This window comes from Giraffa tippelskirchi, chromosome 5, assembly GCF_054371585.1.
Source record: "Giraffa tippelskirchi isolate mGirTip1 chromosome 5, T2T-mGirTip1v1.2.pri, whole genome shotgun sequence".
NCBI classification, from domain to species: domain Eukaryota; kingdom Metazoa; phylum Chordata; class Mammalia; order Artiodactyla; family Giraffidae; genus Giraffa; species Giraffa tippelskirchi.
In genome coordinates, this window is record NC_137279.1 from 11,426,871 (window position 1) to 11,448,125 (window position 21,255).

At 41.5% G+C, this 21,255-nt stretch overlaps 1 protein-coding gene across 14 annotated transcripts in view; it reads right to left on the reverse strand.

The window, feature by feature from the left end:
• Positions 1-21,255, reverse strand: part of PTPN14 (protein tyrosine phosphatase non-receptor type 14) — a 193,678-nt gene that overhangs the window by 86,977 nt on the left and 85,446 nt on the right. For all 14 annotated transcript variants that reach the window (XM_081491310.1, XM_081491309.1, XM_081491299.1 and 11 more), the window contains one exon: positions 21,041-21,210. In XM_081491310.1, coding sequence (XP_081347436.1) covers positions 21,041-21,210 — 170 coding nt within the window. The remainder of the gene's footprint in view (positions 1-21,040; positions 21,211-21,255) is intronic.

Sequence of the window (21,255 nt, forward strand, 5' to 3'; positions counted from 1 at the left end):
CCAGTCTGCAGGCCTACTCTGCAGATTTTGGATTTGCCGGGCTCCACAGGCCTGTGAGCCAATTCCTTAAAAGAAATCGCTCTCCATATCTATATATCCTATTAGTTATGTTTCTCTAAGAGAACCCAAATACATCTTCCCAAAGTCTCCTCTTACCATTCCACCCCTGAAAAGTACCTCCAGTTGGCATCTACCATATCCAACCTTCAGATATTTTTACATAACATATAATCTTCGTTCAGTTCAGTTCAGTTCAGTTCAGTCGCTCAGTCGTGTCCGACTCTGAAACCCCATGAATCGCAGCACACCAGGCCTCCCTGTCCTTTACCAACTCCCGGAGTTTACCCAAACTCATGTCCATCGAGTCAGTGATGTCATCCAGACATCTCATCCTCTGTCGTCCCCTTCTCCTCTTGCCTTCAATCTTTCCCAGCATCAGGGTCTTTTCCAGTGAGTCAACTCTTCACGTGAGGTGGCCAAAGTACTGGAGTTTCAGCTTCAACATCAGTCCTTCCAATGAACACCCAGGACTGATCTCCTTCAGGATGGACTGGTTGGATCTCCTTGCAATCCAAGGGACTCTCGAGTCTTCTCCAAAATCACACTTCAAAAGCATCAATTCTTCAGCGCTCAGCGTTCTTCACAGTCCAACTCATAGACTGAAAAACTCAGAGTGCCATTTCACGCCACTCCGCGTTTTACAGTGCCTTTTACTTAGGGACTATACTAAACATGTTGAAGGAATGTCTAGAGATGAATCTAGAAGGCAGGGGAGGTTTCCAAAGCAGGAAGGAAAAAGGAAGAAGGAGATCCTGCCAGTACTGGCAAAGAACAGAAAGAACTGAGGAGCACAGGTGTCAAGAAACATTGAACAGGCCAGCCAAACAAGTATGAAAGATATATGGAAGGAAGTTAGAAGGCCATAAGGAAGACACAATTTTGCAATGCTTCAAATGCTTATGGATGTTTGTCTTTATCGTTAAGGCAACGATACTTAAACCTTTCTGATAAAAGGAAAATGCTGTAAACAACCACCCTTAAGGAAGATGCTTAAAGTTGGTATGTATGTGGTATGTACCACGCAGATGGGTGGGAAAGGTACAAGTTAGGAGGCCAAATAATAACCACGATGGTGGTATCAGGCACTATGAAGCATGCTTTTCCATTTATTAACCAGATTAATCCTCACCAGACCTGGCTGTGAAGAAACTAAATCATAGAAAGGATAAATATCTCACCGAAGGGCATACGGAGGGCGAGCGGCAGAGCTAGAATTCAAACCCAAGTCTGTGCAACTCAAAAGCCCGTGGTCCTCACTACCTCCCTATATACTCGGGCCAGAGGTAAGAGAACATAAAGCAGGGCAAAGGCGGCTGGAATGGATTTAAATGGAAAGTGGGACAGCACAGGGGTAGCCGCGGATTCTGGACCACAATGCACAGGTCTGAATCACAGCTCTGTCACTTATTCATATCTGGGGGCAAGTTACTCAGCCTCACTGTGCCTCTGTTGCCTAGTCTGTAAAATTAGAAATGCAGTAGTATTAGCTTTAAGAGTTATTAACAAGTAAGTGACTTAATTCATATAAAGAAGTTAGAATTGTACCCTGGCACATATTAAACATTTAATAAATGATAATAGTCATTATTGTTAATAACTAGAAAGATCAATAATCATAAGCATCTGCAACCAAGTGCCCAAACACCTGTTTTTATGTTACTGATGTGCCCCAGGAACCTCAAACACAGCAGGCACGCAACACATGCTTGTTTAATGACGAACTTAATATATGGAGCACAGAGAAAGCAAGATCAAGTAGCTAAAATTTTCCAGCCTTAAAATCTGCTTTTCATTTTCCCAGTAATAATAAAAATTCTGTAGAACTGTTAGATAAAACAAACATATGTGCATATGCAGAAAACAAGTCCGCTTGTCAAAGCCATAGGGATGAATGCCCATAGAAGATGTACTAGAATGTCTGTAATACATGTACAGCAGCACAGTCCCCAACAGTCCCAAACTGAAACCAGTCCAAATGTACTCACAGTAGAATGTGCAAATTGTGGTATATGTCTGTACTGGAATATTAGGCAGCAATGAAAAGGACTGAGACCTGACTCTCATATACTGTTCTATGGATGACTCTCACAAAATGGTGATTAAAGAAATAAGAAACCAAAGACAACATATTATATTAGTCACTTTAAAAAGTTTTTTTAAAAATAAAGTAAAACTAACCTATGTTGTTTGAGGTCAGGTTAATGGTTACTCTGGGGGCACAGAGACTGAGAGGGAACATGAGAAAGGATGTGAGGGGCTAGTGATGTTCCAAGTTTTGATCGAAGGACTAGCAACCGTACAGTCTGATTTCTGCACTTGTATGTGTCACACTTCAATAAAAATTTACCGAAAAAAAATGACTGATGGTAGAGAAAGAAGGTAACAACATGACTTCAAGTGGAAGTGTCTATGAGAGTGTGGAGGAATGGCAAGGACCTGGTATAACAAATGATAAAAGGATAGAGAGCCCTGGATGATGCGTATTGTCAATTTATGACAATTGTCAAATTGTGACAGGAAAAGAATGATGGAGCTACCTACAGAAAAATGGGATGTTTAGAGAAGGATTTAAGGTCAGGAGAAGGTAGCAGGAGGGTAATAGTTCATCACTGTCTAGCTTTCTAGGTCTTGCAAAATTTGGTTGAGCAAGAGTGAGCAAAGTGCCCCAGGTAGAGGTTATCAACAAACGGTACTGTCATCATCACCCTGAGGAGTCTAAAGCAAGACTAACAGGCAACAGAAGGGCCCCTATGAACATAGGCGCTTTAAGAAAAAGGCTGTATTATGCATACACTTCCAGGGCCATGCATACAGTAGATACTCAATATATGTATGAATGTATTCTAGACTGTCCTCTGTCAGTAGGGAATCAAGAGTAAGATGTAAGTGGTATAAAATTAAGACACATCTATCAGAAACTACCTGTAAAGGCAGGAGATTTTAAGCTTTATAAAGATCATAGATAAAGAAAAATTTAGAAGGGCAGAGTTCTGGCAAAGGAAGGATCAGGTAAGGGACTGGCACTGGGACTCTAGGAGGGAGAGAATTTCAGGAGTGGACTCTCCATGTCTAGTGTTGATCAGGGGTGAAATGAATAGGAAAAGGTCCCTGGTTCTGAGGTCGGGGTTCCCGTGTAACCTGCAAGGGGCTCAAATGAGCCAAATAAATGATGGACATAATTTCTCAAGGGCTCAAGATGGAATGACTAAACAAAAAATGATGGAAGCAGTAAGCAACAAACAGAATACAAGCAGAAACACCAGGCACCCAAAGGTAATAGAAATATTAAATAGTAATTAAGAAGTAAAAATGTGTGAAATGAATATTTGGGGTGAGTTTTTAAAATAGAAAAAAAAAGTCTGATTGAAAAAAAAGGCAAGGAGTCTATGAGAAGCAGATATTAAAGATATTTGAAAATCACTGGAAACTGGAGCTAGCCTAGGGAAAGCGATGACAGTCAAGGAAAAAAGTAGACAGCAGACACCCAGCCCCGGGACCTGGGTGAAGGGTGGGAGGAGAGAAGCAGCAGCTGGAACATATTAAGCAAAGATGTGGGCACAGGAAACCACTCCAGAAATAGGTGCCAGCCTGGGTTTTTGGCTCTGGATCTGATAAGGGTGGTTTCTTTAAATAAGAGTCCCATTTGATGGTTTGTACTGTCCTTTATCATGATAAAGTTCTGTGTTTCTTAAATGAAAATCATAAGAGGAGAATCTGTACAATGGCCAAGTGAGCCTCATTCACAACATTAGTAAACATGATAATTAAATTATATATACACTATTTCATTATGGATGATCAAAAGCCAGATTGATTCTCTCTCATTTATTTAATGCTTTCTAACCAATTATTTATATGTTGGGTCAAGGGTAAAGAAAGGTAAAATGTTTTAGTCCTGGTGTGTGTGTGTGTGTGTGTGTGTGTTTTCAGGTAAAAATGCAAGCAATGAATAAGAACCTCTGTGATTCAACATTCCTCTCCTGCAGATGGTGAAAGCTCTAAACAGATTTCCAATCATACTGCAGTTATAATCACACAATGGTACAAACTGGCAAATAATGACATTTAATCAGGAAGGAAAAATATCTCCTTTGGTGTATAATGGTTATAAGATTCGTGACACCCTTTTGAAAATGAGCCAGATGTAAAGAACCCAGCTTTCTTTTATGTGGTATTTCCCAACTTCCTGTGGATAAAAACACTTCCAGCAGACCATATTTTTTTTTAAATACGAGTTAAATTTTCTTGTGAAAGATTGTCAGAGTATTAGCTCTCAGGATAAAACTTTCAGTACTCATAACAAAGGGGGGCACTTCAGAAATGTGTGTGTGTGTGTGTGCGCGTCCACACGTGTAACACAAAACCTCTCAAAGTAAAGCACAGTCACAGAAGACAGTTTAGAAAATTAAAATACCTCCAATCTAGAACTGAGAATGTCTATCTTTAGTTTGTTTTTATTTACTCAAATATATTGTGCTTCTGGTTGGTAATTAGAATCAAGGATTCCATAAACCAGTCTAGAAAATAATACCTTCTTTAATAAAACTAATGATGAAAACTCTGATGTTTTTACAACTTGGGAATTGTATTTGGCTGAAGTGTTTTTATCATCACTTCTAAATTCATCTATTGTTTCATCTTACATTTACCTAAATTCAGTAAAAGCTGACATATTGGAATGGCAAGAGAATTACTGAAATCCATACCAGATTCTCAGTTTCGAAATATTTTTTAAAATTAAATTTATAATTTCAAAGCATGAGTAGACAATGGAAAAGGTCTCACATAGGGTTTTAGGGTCCTAGAGTACTAGAGTTTAGGCCAGTTATTATTATCAGTTTTATTAAGGATGTACATACATAATACCAATATAGTCAAAGCTATGGTTTTTCCAGTTCAGTTCAGTTCAGTCGCTCAGTCGTGTCCGACTCTTTGAGACCCCATGAATCGCAGCACGCCAGGGCTCCCTGTCTATCACCAACTCCCGGAGTTTACCCAAACCCATGTCCATCGAGTCGGTGATGCCATCCAGCCATCTCATCCTCTGTCGTCCTCTTCTCCTCCTGCCCCCAATCCTTCCCAGCATCAGGGTTTTTTCCAATGAGTCAACTCTTTGCATGAGGTGGCCATGTACAGATGTGAGAGCCGGATCATAAAGAAGGCTAAGCGCTTAAGAATGGATGCTTTTGAACTGTGGTGCTGGAGAAGACTCTTGAGAGTCCCTTGGACTGCAAGGAGATCCAACCAGTCAATCCTAAAAGAAATCTGTCCTGGGTGTTCATTGGAAGGACTGATGCTGAAGCTGAAGCTCCAATACTTTGTCCACCTGCTGCGAAGAACTGACTCATTGGAAAAGACCCTGATGCTGGGAAAGATTGAAGGCAGGAGGAGAAGGGGACAAAAGAGGATGAGATGGCTGGATGGCATCACCAACTCGATGCACATGAGTTTGAGCAAGCTCTGCGAGATGATGAAGGACAGGGAAGCCTGGCATGCTGCAGTCCATGGGGTCACAAAGAGGTGGACACTACTGAGGGACTGAACAACAACATAATGCTAAATTCTTGTACAATAAGTAAATTTAATGACTTATTTAAGGATATACCATACATTATATTATGTATAATCAGTTATGCATTTATAAATTTTAACTAAAAGGCTAAAATTTTAAACTATAAAACATGAGAAATAAAAACTAACCAAAATTGCTGCAGATGTCAGGCATCATGAAGATGCTCACTTATTGTACAAATAAGCCCATCTATGCTCTGGGCTTCCCTGGTGACTCAGTGATAAATAATCTGCCTGCAAATGCAGGTTTGATCTCTGCTTCAGGAAGATCCCTTAGAGGAGAAAATGGCAACCTACTCCAGTATTCTTGCCTGGGAAATCTCATGGACAGAAGGAGCCTAGAGGGCTACAGTCCATGAGGTGGCAAAGAGTTGGATATAACTGAGCGACTAAACAACAAAAATAATCTATCCTCCAGGTTCCTCAGCCTAAAATGAACTTTGCAACTCTTTAATTCCTTCTCAATTCCTCCAATCTATCTTAAGAATCTCTAAAATCTATTTACAAACATAAAACACTAGCTACACCTGAAAGAACATCAGGATAGAATTTTCTTTCATTTAACAAAACAAAGTTTAAGTCTCAATGTGGCATTAATTAAAAGATTTTGATCAAGCAATCAAGAGCAGGGTATAAGAATATGCAATTTTTTAAGGTATAGATTCTTTTTTTTAAAATTTTGCTGAAGTATAGTTGATTTACAGTGTTGTATTAATTTCTTCTGTACAGCAAAGGGCTTCCCTGGTGGCACAGACAGTAAAGAAGCCACCTGCTTTGAGAGAGATCTGGGTTTGATCCCTGAGTCAGGAAGATCCCCTGGAGAAGGGAATGGCTAACCACTCCACTATTCTTGCCTGGAGAAACCCATGGACAGAGGAGCCTGGAGGGCTACAGTCCATGGAGTAGCAAAGAATCAGACATAACTAAGCGACTAACACTTTCACTTTTTCATGCATTTTTAAAGAATGCCACAGGTGATTCTGAGCCATGCAAGCTAAGGACCACACTTAAAGACACAAGCAGCCCAATTACTTAGTTTTGCTTTTAAAAAAAAAAAAAAAAATCATCACTTACCTTGGTAAGTCTATCATTTTCTTAAATAATTTAATTGAAATCTGTTGATATTCTTCAAGCTACACCCTCTTCAAGTTACAAGTACTGCAAGACTAGCATCAAGTCATCCTGGCCCCTCTTGCTGTAGGAACAGCTGCTCTGACCATCTGTGAAGCTGCAGGCCAGGCCTGCCTTATCCTGTTTTCTCACACTGGCCTGATAACCTCTGCACAGTAAGCATGACCAGCCTGGACCCTCTGGGCAAGATCTGACCCCTCGCATGGCACTGGGGCAGGAGTGGGGAATATACTTAGGAAATACATGTTGATGATAACAATACAGTTTTTGCTTCAATTACTTTTTGCAACTCTACCTTTAGGAAGTGCCAGAGGAAATAAGGGACAAAGTTCAACTTCACTTCAATGACATCAAATCCTTTATCTTTAGAGGGTAATTTTGATTTCGAGCACTCATGTTGCTGTTGTTCAGTCACTGTGTCTGACTCTGGATCCCATGGACTGCAGCATGACAGGCTTCCCTGTCCCTCACTATCTCCCTGAGATTGCTCAAATTCATGTCCATTGAGTCAGTGATGCCATCCAATCATCTCATCTTCTGTCACCCCTTCTCCTCCTGCCCTCATTCTTTCCCAGCATCAGGGTCTTTTCTAATGAGTCGACTCTTCGCATGAGGTGGCAGAAGTATTGTAGCTTCAGCATCAGTCCTTCCAATAATATTCAGAGTTGATTTTCTTTAGGATTAAATGGTTTGATTTCCTTGCAGTCCAAGGGATTCTCAAGAGTCTGTTCCAGCAGCACAACTTGAAAGCATCAATTCTTCAGCACTCAGCCATCTCTATCATCCATACATGACTCCTGGAAAAACCATAGCTTTGACTAGATGCACCTTTGTCATCAAAGTGATGTCTCTGCTTTTTAATACACTATCTAGGTTTGTCATAGCTTTTCTCCCAAGGAGCAAGCATCTTTTAATTTCATGGCTATAATCACCATCAGCAGTGATTTTGGAGCCCAAGAAAATAAAGTCTGTCACTATTTCCACTGTTGCCCCATCTATTTGCCATGAAGTGATGGGACCGAATGCCATAATCTTAGTATTTTGAATGCTGAGTTTCAAGCCAGCTTTTTCACTCTCCTCTTTCACTTTCATCAAGAGGCTCTTTAGTTCCTCTTCACTTTCTGACATTAGAGTGGTATCATCTGCATATCTGAGGTTGTTGATGTTTCTCCTGGCAATCTTTATTCCAGCTTGTGATTCATCCAGCCTGGCATTTTGCATGATGTACTCTGCATAGAAGTTAAATAAGCAGGGTGACAACATACAGCCTTGACGTACTCCTTCCCAATTTTGAAACAGTCTGTTGCTCCATGTTGGTTCTAAGTGTCGATTCTTGACTGGCATACTGGTTTCTCAGAAGACAGGCAAGGTGGTCTGGTATTCCCATCTCTTTAAGAATTTTCCACAGTTTTTTGTGATCAACACAGTCAAAGGCTTTAGAGAAGTCAATGAAACAGATGATTTTTTCTGGAATTCTCTTGCTTTCTCTGTGATCCAATGGATGTTGGCAATTTGATCTCTGGTTCCTTTGCCGTTTTAAAATCCAGCTTGCACATCTGTAATTTCTCAATTCAAGCACTGCTGAAGTCTCGCTTGAAGGATTTTGAGCATTACCCTGCTAGCATGTAAAATGAGTGCAATTTAGTTCACTAATTTCTAAGATGTCGATGTTCACTCTTGTCATCTCCTGGTGACCATGTCCAATTTACCTTGATTCATGGACCTAACATTCCAGGTTTCTATGCACTATTGTTCTGTACAGCACCAGACTTTACTTCCAGATACATCCACAACGGAGCATCATTTCCACTTTGGCCCAGTCTCTTCATTCTTTCCAGAGCTATTTCTCCATCCTTCCCCAGTAGCCTATTGGACACTTTCTGACCTGGGGAGCTCATCTTCTGGTCTCATATCTTTTTGCCTTTTCATACTATTCATGGGGTGCTTGAGGCAAGAATACTGGAGTAGTTTGCCATTCCCTCCTCTAGTGGACCACATTTTGTCAGAACTCTCTACTATGACCTGTCCATCTTGGGTGGCTCTGCATGGCAAGCCCCTTCGCCATGACAAGGGTGTGATCCATGAAGGGGCTAGCACGCATGAGTCAATACTATTAATAAGTTTCTAGCCAATAAGAGTTGCTACAAAAGCAGGGTTTATAGTGATTTGGACTCTGCTAATCATCAGCAGAATCAAGAGCTTCCCAGGTGGCGCTAATGGTAAAGAATTTGCCTGCCGATACAGGAGACACAAGAGACATGGGTTCGATCCCTGCATCGGGAATATTCCCTGGAGAAGGGAATGGCAACCCACTCCAGTATTCTTGCTTGTAAAGTTCCATGGACAGAAGAACCTGGTGGGCTATGGTTCTTAGGGTCTCAAAGAATCGGACACAACTGAACGATTGAGCACAGTGAGGATCATCAGTCAGATACTAAGCCCCCTGGTGGCCCTGCAATGTCACAACTTGACTAGATTAATCTACAGTCCCCAGAATTCTCTTCCTGGTACGTTTCTGGTTACCAGGGCCAAAACTGATTGACAACTGTCTGCACAGCAATTTCTCCTTACCTCACAGTGCATCTTTGTTATTTAAAAAACAAACATTATTTGAATATCCACTATGGGCTGAACACAGTGATGGGTGCTTTTCGAATTAATCCTCACAGGAGCTATGCTGGCATCATCTCCAATCGACTATAAACACAAAAGCTGAGTCTGAGGGAGTCTGCAGACCCTGACTAAGAAACAAATACCTGCAAAGTAGGTTTCCTGACTGCAAACCTACTACAGCAGAGTTTGTTTTTGAACTATATTTTACTTTCAGCTAATATTTTCCTTGAAGATTAAACCAAATACCAGTTTTTCACTGATTCTATTAGTCATTCAAAGTATATACACAGTGCAGTCTGGCAGATACCTAACTTGCATTCATATTTTTCCACCAATATCCATCTTTCCACAATTGGTCATTTATTTCAAGGATCCAAAATACTGACCTTTTTGAGTTTTCCTTTGATCTACAGGTTTCTCTCTTTATTTATCACAGTTCATGTCTTCTGAAGACCTTCTTCAAAACATTTGGTGTCTTGGTCAAAAACATTTGTTTCTAACATTGCTTCTTCATCTCTCTGATTTTCCGGTAAATTATAATGTGTCTGGCTTGTATTTTAGTGAAACTTACGTCAAATTTGCTGGGATTTGCTCTGAATAACAGTAACACCTTTTCATGTTGGCAGGAAACATTTTTACACTGGCAACACATCTACTCACTCTGGCCAGCTGCAGGCACAAGATTGATGGGCTAACCTTGAGAGCTGGGTTGCTGTAAGCTGAAACACGTTGCAACATGTCCCTGCTATGACGACTCCTCCCCTCCGCTCACAAATTATACCAGAAAGCACAGTATCCTTTCACAGTCACACCTGGGAACTTGACACCGGCTGACACCTTTCTACTGTTTATTTCCAATGTCTCAATTTTCCACTCTTCTAAAGGGCTTAGTGTCATCTGAAAGCTTGGCACTTTCACTCTATGCCCAGGGCGGCAGATCACTGATAAAAACGCTAAATAAAACCCATCTCAGTTCCAATCTCGACAGAAGGCTCACTATTTAAAGGGCTCCATTCAAAGAAGTGCCTGTTTTCCCTTGCCCTTTGTTTCTTCTGTCTAAACTACTTCCTTCCCTTGGACAAAACACATCTCTTTCAGTTCCATAGGGTGTCTTAGCTGTGGCAGGGCAAGAGAGGGGAGTATGGGCTAAGGCTTTTGGAAATTTAAATAAATCCTCTCCCATGTCTGCATTCTTGGTTAACCTACAAACCATGCCAGTACCGGGTGAAGAACCAGACTTCTGTCTCTAAGCAGTGGTGTGACTATGGGCAAAGCCCCTTCATCTCCCTAGTTCTCATCTCCTTCATCTGTACAATAAAGCAAGTGGCCTCTAGAATGTGTGGCATTTTATGTTTGGATATAAAACCATGACTCTGGTAAAGCTTAATCTATCTTGACAGATAGCAAACTATTTTCTCAAATAAGCTATGTTTGCTTAAAATTTGGGTGGTTTCTTTTTTTTTTTTTTTGGCCCTAAAGGACATCTGGTACCTTTCTGATGGATGGAATCTTCTATGAGTAATCAGAGATGAGGCAGATATTGAAAGCAATAAAGAGGGAAAATCTGGAAGACTTGAGCCACATCTCCACCACATAAAGTACAGGAACATGTGATCTGGCACTCTGGAGTGATCTGACATAGAAACAAGCTTTTCAAACGAGGATATAAGGAGAACGATACTCCCACATCCATCTGGACCATCTCCAGTTTCTGGTAGGTGGCTAAAGCATGAAGACAGCTGGACTCCGAGTGCCATAGATCCAGAAGGGCCAATGCGGAGATAGGGGCTGATCGCAGTATTGAGAAGCACGCCAAGGTATACAGAAAGTACAAGTATCAGCGGTCACAACCTAAATACCTACAGAGCCAGCAGGTCACATGAAGGAGTCCATGTTGCACCACAGGGAGTTGGGGTAATGGGCAAACTGGATAGCACATGCCCACCTGCAAGGCATCCAAATCCAACTCTTTAAAAAATGCTCCAGGTACAACAAAACCCACCAGTAAACCAGAATCAGCTCTCACACTGCCAGTTCATCATTTCTGACTTCACAGGTACTCCTGCCCTCGCCTTTCTCTGCTGACCCTTCAGTAGGAACTAACCCCCACTCAGGGGACATGTGGACAGAAGTATTTCTCTAGCAATGAAATGTAAAGGATTCAACTAATTTGATGGATGAAATCTCCACTTATTAGTAATAAAACTTCTATTAGGGAAATAACCCACAATCCTTTTTCAGAGAAGAATAATAGAGCCCCCTTTATGGGGTTGTAGCCTAGTGGCTCAGATGGTAAAGAATCCGCCTACGATGCGGGAGACCTGGGTTTGATCCCTGGGGTTGGGAAGATCCCCTGGAGGGGGTGCATGGCAACCCACTCCAGTATCCTTACCTGGAGAATCCCCATGGACAGAGGAGCCTGGCAGACTACAGTCCATGGGGTCACAAAGAGTCGGACACGACTGAGCAACTAAGCACACAAGTGAGGACCGAAAAAGATAATTACTTAAAATACTCACTGCAGTACCTTATACATAAATGCTAGCCACTCTCATGGTTACTACTATTAAATTCTGTCGAGTGACGGAATACCAACTACCTTCTTCCATGGAACCCCATAGAGTTATATTCTCAGGCCCTGGCTAGGCTTGCAGGTCTTGTATTGGGTCAGAAAACAGCTATGCCAAAAAAGCACAAAAGAGGACTCGATGCTTTCTAGATGCTGCTGCTGCTGGGCACTGTGGGCCTCTTTAATGTGGGAGCCCCGCACGCCTGCCACTTCCCTCCTCCCTCCCAACCCATTCTGCCCCAACTTAAGGTCCCCCACACTGAGATGCCAGGGGAAAAGCAGAGCAAAGGATTCTAAAACATCTACCCCTGTGCGTCTCTGTCTCTGCAAGATTTTTTAAAAACCCCAGTAGTGAAATTAACACACTCCTCCCAATCCCACCCATTATAATGGTATCCCAACAAATCCGAGAAATACTTTTTAAGGAAGTGGATGCTTTCTTTAAAATAAAATCCATACAGCATAGCTGGCATGCTTTGACGTGACAAAACACCTCTTCTCATCGCTACTGTTTACTTTTCCCCTCTCTCCACCTTTCAGCTGAAGGTAAACACTGTTGCATGGCATCATCCAGTTCTACTTGGCTTTTGAAAAAATTCAATATTCTAAAATTTTAATCCCTGCTCTATTATAAATCTTTATTACTCCATGAGTCAAATGTTGGATATTTCTCAGTCTTCTGCAATGCAACTGTGATAAAGAACCATTTGGAATCAATGAATCAGTGAATAAACAAATGAATAAATGTATCTTTGAAGATCAGGGAATGCACAAAGAACAAAATTGTTACCCTTGCTTAAGACATCAAGTTATTTCCAAAAAGCTCAACAGAAATACATGATTTTTGTTTGCTTTTGAGAATTTCAGAACAGATCATCAAATACCAGTAAATACACATTAGCCGTATGATTGAAAATGAGAATTTTAACAAAGAAACAACCAGACTGTGTTTAAGTACTAACTTCATTTTATTTGGGTACACCTCATTGTTGGCTCAGAGGTTAAAGCGTCTGCCTCCAATGCGGGAGACCTGAGTCGGGAAGATCCCCTGGAGAAGGAAATGGCAAACCACTCCAGTATTCTTGCCTGGAGAATCCCATGGACAGAGGAGCCTGGTAGGCTACAGTCCACGGGGTCGCAAAGAGTCGGACACGACTGAGCGACTTCCCTTTCCTTTCCCTTTCATTGTTCTGTTGCCTAAATTGCTGTCTCTCTACATATTCTTGCAAATGAGATCTTTTTCCCAAGAGGGGAAAGAGAAGGATAAAAAGGATATCCACACATGTGGAAGAGTTGGTATGATGAGGTAAGTAAGCACTAAGGTGTGCTTTTGCTTTACTTAACAAAAGTCTAATCTTTGGAGAGTCAACCTCTTTACAGAAAAACGTAAGGAAATCCTAGTTGAGGATTGAGATAAGCTAATTGATCAACTTCCCGAAAAGAAATTCAACTGATTTTACAATATTCATGGCTCTCCCAACTCTGCAGGATTTTTCCAGTAAGTCAAGTCCTGGGGCAGAAATGGTTACTAAGACCTCAATTTTATTTTCATATTTGCATGTTCTTGTTCAGTCGTTAAGCTGTATCTGACTCTTTGCGACCCCATGGACTGCAGCACACCAGGCCTCCCTGTTCCACACTATCTGCTAGAGTGTGCATACAGAGTGAAAATTTTACTTTTGTTCCCTTGTGGATTTTACTGTTATTATTTACTCTTTCTCTTTGATCACACCCATAACAGCAGACTCAGATCCACCCAGCGAGTCACAAGGCAACAATAAAACAAGCAGAGATGAATGAACAGGGACGTAGGTAGCAGGCTGTCCTGGGCAGGACTGGCTACAAAATTTGCAGAGTCTAGTGAAAAATGAAATGCAGGGTTCATTATTCAAAAATTATTAAGAATTTCTGGGACTTCCCAAATGGTCCAGTGGTTAAGACTTCAAGCTTCCACTGCAGGGGGCACGGACTCAATCCCTGGTCAGGGAACTAACATCCCATATGCTGCCTGGCACAGCCAAAAAAAAAAAAAAAAATCATTAAGAATTTCAAAAGAATGACAGCAGAGCACAAAGCCAAGTTCAGTACCTTTCTGAGTGTGGGGGCCTGTGCAAATACCTGCACAGGTCACAAGCCCACAAAGCTGGGCCAGGAAGACACTTACCAGGCTCCCCATGATTCACGAAAAGAGCGAGAAAGCCTACGCCAGGAAGTAAATAACATGAGCAGTGTAAGCTTTACAGACAAACTCCAATTTCCAATAAATCAAATATGTGGAAATGAAATAAATGCTGCTTGGAGATACAGCTCTTTCAGAAGAGAGGGGACATGTTGAGATCTGTTCATTTTATACTCCCACTGACTAGCAAAGTGTCTAACATGGAATAGGTGCTTAACACAAAGGTTGAAATAAAAAATAATACAAATGGCAACTCATATTTTCATCAGCTCATCCCCTTTGGGGAATCAATTCTTGCTTTCAAGATGCCCGTCTGTGGCATACGGCCATTCTCCTCTCTCATCTCATCATATGTGATGTTAGCCACACAGTACAATGTTTGAGGTTAAATCTCAGTATCAACAGCATCTTAAAATATCTGGCAGAAACAATTTCATTCTCAATCATGAGACAGAGAGAGAACAAGTTCTCATTCACTGGCTGGAGCTGGCTAGGAGAAGGATTTGCCATTCTCAGCAAATTATATTATCCACAGGGAATTCATGCTGAATCTTAAGTCTGACTTGAAGGGAGTCCCTATTTCCCAGCCCACGGGTAAACTTTAAATAGCCATTAAAATGACATTTCAAAATAATAAAAGAACTCAGAGAACCGGAGGAACAAAATAAATGGTGTTGTAAAAGGAAATGGAAACGTTACCATAATTAGAGCTTTTAAAAGAGACATTTCAAACACTGGTTGAACGCTGACTTGTTTACAATAGCACCCAAGGCAGATGGCAAGAGACTAAGGAGGAAACCTTAGGTATTTACAAGAAAGGTAAGGTGAAGAAAGCTTTTGTAAGGTCACTGGAACCACTTTTTGAAGCCTAGTTAAAAAAAAAAAAAATCAAAACACCAGTTTGACTTTCACAGGGATGTAAAAAGTCTTCAGCAAATCTACCTTAAACATCAACAGATATGCCAATAGCCCAAAACACATAACTGGAAGAAAAGTGGGGTACCACTCCCCACCACCATCTAACATTGTAATAATGTTATAACTCCCTTGTCACCCACCATCACAACAGAAAACGCACACATGCTCTTTATGGCACCTAAACAGTGCAGCTTTCAACATGGGCATGTATTTCCAGTTAGTGGAATGACACATTGTCCCATTAGTTCTTCCCAGACAAGGAATTACGTTTAACATTGCGGAATGCTCCCTACTAGTCCATACAGAGATTAAGAATTGTTTTCAAAATCTTTCTGGAAATAACTGCTAGGCGGTTTTACCAAGCAGACTAGCATGTAGCCTCATCGTCCAGTGCCTTCGGGAAGTTGGGAGATGTACAGGAGAAGAGTGATATGGAGAGAAGAGCCACCCAGAGAGGCTGAGAAGCACAGAAAGCACAGACGCAGCGCCCACTAGGTGGAGGGAGCCTGCAACAGGGCCCACAGACCTCGAGTTTCCACCAGATGCGCTACAATGTGCAGAGACTGTCACTGGGTGGCAGGGCGCCTGTGCTGGCCACAGCGGTGCTGCCACTGCTCTGTCTAAATGACGCTCACCTCAAGAGCACGGACCACCCCGCCTCCACAGCCGGCTACAAATGTGTCCTGGAAAAGAAGGAAAGGTTATCTGGCCTCCTTAGGACAATTAGAAGGCCCCTGCGGCTTAGTTGCTCAGTTGTGTCCCACTCTTTGCGACCCTTTGGATTTTGGCCTGCCAGGCGCCTCTGTCCATGGGGTTTTTTAGGCAAGAATACTGCAGAGGGTTGCTATTTTCCTCCTCCAAGGGATCTTCCCATCCCAGGGATAGAACCCACATCTCCTGCATTGCAGGCGGATTCTTTACCCACTGAACCATCCAGGAAGCCCAGAAGGCCCTTGGCAATATGCAAATAGACCATTCAACATGGATAATGCAAAGACAAACATGTTCTGATAAAGGAAAAATGCCTCAGAATTGAAAATTTTAGAAATCATGCATGCAGTCAAGGAACTTCAACCTCGAAGCCAATTCACTCTTCAAAAATTACTTCTTCTCTTACAAAGTGTTCTCTTTAGTATTGAAAAAACTAAAGAGGGACTTCCTCACTAGCGGATGACTTGGAAAAACCCCAGACCTAAATGAAAAGCAGTGATCTTGGCCAGCAGCTTTCTGGTTTCCCCTGGCTATTATTAAGGATCCTTCTGTTTGACTAAGAATTTCTCCACCTCTCACAAACCATCTTTTTTCATTCTGTGTCCAGAAAAATCTGAACACCATGTGTTTATAATGAGCCTGTTGCTATGCACATCGTTAAAACACATTACAAAAATCTTTCCTTTGAGTCAGGAGGAGGACAGAACGGGGGAAGATAAACTCTTAACCAGAGTCCCGTTGCTGAACAGAAAAGCTGGCAAAAAGGCAGAAGAGAAGCCAAGAAAAATGGAAAAAATTATGGTGGTCCATCCTTGAGTCATTTTAACCAAAGGAGGAAAAATGAACATTTTTAAAGCCCCAAGGTAATGTATCTTACAGCTTGGACAGAATTCTCTCCCTAATCTCTTTCATTTTCATGGTTTCATGACTCATCCTCCATCTGTCTATTAGCGTGTCCTCTTCACCAGCTTTTTCACACTTCTTTAAGAAGATTAAGAGGGTTTTCCTTTCCCTTCTATGTGTACTTCTGTGTGTATCCTCCTTCTCATAACTTTGGTCTTCTATTCAATCACCACCTAAATGTTGGTTGTGAACTGTCTGTTTCATTCCTGACTCCATCACAGTAATCTTGGCATTTTCCCCTCACTTATGAAGAGGCTTGTTTTTGAAAAGTCATATCTGGGAGATGACAGGAAACACTGTACATCAAAATTAAAGGAAAAAAAACAGGGGCTTCTCTGGTGGTCCCGTGGTTAAGAATCCAGCTGCTGATGCAGGGGACACAGGTTCAGTCCCTGGTTCGGGAAGATACCATATGCCATGGAGCAAGTAAGCCCGTGCACCATAGCTGCTGAGCCTGTACTCTAGAGCCCAGGAGCCACAACCACTGAAGCCCACGCGCCCTAGAGCCCGTGGTCCACGAGAGAGGCCACCACAATGAGAAGCCCACACACTGCTAGAGAGTAGCCCCTGCTCACCACAACCAGAGAAAAAGCCCGCACAGCAACGAAGACCCAGCAGAGCGGAAAATAAATAAGTAAAATTATTTTTTAAAAAACTTAAAAAAAACAGAGTCTCAATTTTCTAATTTAAAAAACTTTGATCATCTTAATAAAGTCAATCACCTTCTTAAACAGCATGCAATCAACATCCTTCTCCAATTTTTGTTGTATTGTTCCAAATACCGTATTAACCCACAAGTTTTCAAGGGCAGAACTGTCTGAAGACGAGAAATGAAACACACATAATGAAATATACATTAAATATATCTTCCTTTCACCTCTGTGTGTTTTTTATATAGATTCACAGAGAGAGAGAGTATTAATTCTAACTTCTTTGTTCTTATTCAGAGAAGAAGTGGCTAATGTTATAGAACCTGTTTTACTCTTAAATAGAGGTAGCCAAATCACTGCAAACATGTGTTGCTTGAAAACAAGTGTGGTGGGCTCCAGACAAAGGCTTATTTTTTAAGCACAGATGGTTGAATGGTTGCCTCCTCCAAAGGGTTGCCCGCAATGAAAGACAGATCTCTATTTCTAATCTATGCAAACATCTTACTGTGCGGGACATCACAAAGACTAACTGTTCTGTGTCAAAGCTGCGGATCCCAGGTGCTCTCAGAAGCCAAAGTCCATCTGCACCTGAGACGCCTGGTCACTCAGGTAACAGGGGCTGCTGACTGGAGAGCCGGTCACTAACCAGCTCCTCGTGAATGCTGCTGGGGCCTTCGGTGAAAGAGTCCTCTGGGATCCCGTCCCACCACTGCTTCCCCTAGGCCGCTCTGCCTGGAAGACGGTTTCAATATTCAGTGGAGACCCCAGATGCTTCTAAAACCTCCCCAGAAGGTTCACATTCCCTAGGGCTCCTAATGACTGTTAGTATTACAGCTCTCTTCCACTTGAATTCAGCTCATCTGTTCATCTCTAACATCAAATTCAGACATCCTGAGCACTCAAAAATGTTCTTCTGTCTGAATCAGGTCTCCTTTACACTCTGGTCTACATGTCCAAAACTAAGGGTAGGTCTCAGTGAGCCAAATCTGGGGCATAGTTGGTGGCCTTCAACCTTCCCAAGTATATACATTCCTTCTCTTCTTTTTCTTTCTTTTGGTCACACTGTGTGGCTTATGGAATTGTAGTTCCCCAACAAGGGATGGAATCCAGGGCCCCCACATGTTGAACTCCGACAGAATTCCCTGCTTTTATTCTTTTCTTTATCCCTCTATCATTGTTCCTTTATTTATTTACAACACTTTTCTCTCTTGTTTCTCCATCTCTCCAGCATAAGTCTTTGACCTGCTCTGACACCCCTTGGCACATTTCAGTTTTCGGGCCCTTTGGGACAACAAAAATTCCTGCAATGCTGGTGCGGGGCGGGGTGGGGGGGGGGAGTACCAAAAAACTCCTCATGCAAACCCAGCTCCTAATTACAAATATCCTTTCCCACAAAGAGAAGGTTATACCTGAAATTTACATAGGTTAGTTCCAGAGTTTAAGTCTAAAAAAATGTCCTTCAAAGTTCTGAATTATTTTCAGTTAGTTTTTCTGATCAAACAACGGTAAGAGTCTGCTTCAAACGCCTGTGTTGAAAAACACTTCTTTTCTTCCTTACCAAACCTCTTACATGAACCAATCTAACCAAGGAAAAAGAAAGTCAAAAGTTCCTACTCTATACCTCAGGTTTTGAGATTTAAACATGTTTTGTTTCAGCTTATATAGGCAAATATTGACAATCAAATAATGCAGCATTAAGTTTACTTATCTAGAAAATCTAAAACTGTAAAGAGCTTTAGAGGTTAACTAACTTATTGATTCCTAAGTCTGGATGAACATCAGAACTACCTGAGGAATATCATTTATTTTAAACAACACATCCTTGTGATCCCCAGCCTGAGACATTCAAGTTCAGACTTCTGGTGCAGTCCTAGAATCCATATTTTGAATAAATGCTTTGGGTTAATTATGATCCAGCAAGCACTGGTCTGTTTGAGAACCACTGATGATTCCAACATCCTATCCAATATGGCGGTCTCCTCTTCAAGATACCACACAGGCTATTCACTTTGAGCTACAGCAATTCCAGAGACCAAGGAGCCTGCTCTTTTGTAAGTCTGCTTGTTCCACTTTTATATGGCTTTAATTATCAGAAACTCTGTTCTTATGTCAAGCCAAATAACTAAAGTCTTTCAACTCCTTGAACTTCATTGTTGCTGATCCTAATTTTGTTCTCCAGAGCTGACACAGAACTCCCTCCCCATGAGAGTCCAAAGGCAGCTACTGTTCCCTTGCAAGTCTTCATCTTTCTAAGCTTAAACAATCTTTTGTTTTTTCCTTTAACTTCCTAAAGCATAATTTCTGAGTCCCTTCAACTGCTCTTCCTAAATAGACCTTACAGAATAAATCTGTCTAGAGGAACACCACTTCATTTTTTTTTTTCTTACAGGCTGAACTTTTCTCAGTATGCATTATAGTCCATGTTTCACCCCTGGCACTCATGGTCTTTCATTTAAAGGTCCAAGAGCTATGAATCATCAAGTATTTATTAACCTAATGCTGTGTTCCTAACACAAGAAGGATTCAAAAGCTGGAGGAAACCATCTTGATCTGATCTGACTTGAGGAGATTTGAGGATATAATTTCTTGGACAGAAAGGACTTAAATGAAATCACTCAAAAACAGCACATGATGGTATATAATCAAGTGCTTCAAATGAATGACACCTGAAAGACTGATGCAGGTTTCCTGGGTCAGACAGTCAGCTCTCTCACAGCCTCTGTTTTATAGAAACACCACCTATGTAACAATAGTTTGGATTAAAAAAAAGAAGATGGACACTATCACCTTAAAATGTAAATAAAAATTTCAACTACATCCTTATTTCAGAAATTTAAAATCTAAGAAATGACACATATAATAATCAAGTAGCATACTGTTCCTTCTACCCCAGATGTCACTGGCATTGCTTCCAAAGCACTTTGAATGCCATGATCTGTGTAAAAGGCTTATAAGTAGAGAGTTTATGTAATTCCCTTCATTACTGGAAATAACCGTTTGATAAAACAGCTCCCCACCTGCATATTTTAATGAACATCAATAAAAACTTAGTCATTTCATTCACAGAGCTGCAGACTAATCAGATCATTCAAGACTTAGACGCAAATCCCTCACTTTACAGATGGGGGAGAAATACCATTTCAAAGACCGCACAGAGTTTCTCCCAGGTAAAGCAGCCAATGAGCAGGAGGGTGGGGCCAATCCCCAGGTCTCTCTGCTTGCTGGCTTCCTGTTTCTTTGTATTAAGCCTACCTAACCAAAACCCTTACCCTGTCTGAGCTTTCCTCAACTCTACTCCTATCTTCAGTGACCTTCTCAATCCTCAAATTCAAAGTTGGATGATGCATTTTGTTTGGGGACATTTTGAGGGAAGGAGTGGACCAAACAGCATTAGGTGGTTAATTAATTTTTTTCATTAAATTCTAGCATATTTATTTTACTCACAGTCTCCAACTAATATTTCTATGCTTCTAGACACAAAATTCTACCTGTCTCAGGATCACTGCTACCTCACAAGCAGAGGAGGGAACCACTGGCATGAGCTACATGGATTCAAACAAAAATTCTAAAGCTGCAAAGTGACTGGTAAACAATCCCCAACTACCTCACCCTCTCCTCCACTCCACACACACACACACAACACACACCCCCCTAAATCAACCAGCTCATCTACTTCATCTGAAGCCTGTCAGTCCACACCCTTATTTGGAACACGGAGAAAAAAACTGCACCTACCTTGTGGCTTCTTGCTGAAGCCATGACACATTTGGCACATAGAACATGACTCCAAAGAAAAGCAGAGGCTCATTAGCGAATTTGTCCAGATGTTTCTTCAGAGGTTTCTCCAGCTCCACCCATCGTGCTTGCTGGCTCTTGCTGAGAAACCAAAGGCCAAAGTAGTGTGTCTAGGTAAAAAGACAAGACAGCATCAGTTCAGGCTTCCTAAGGGG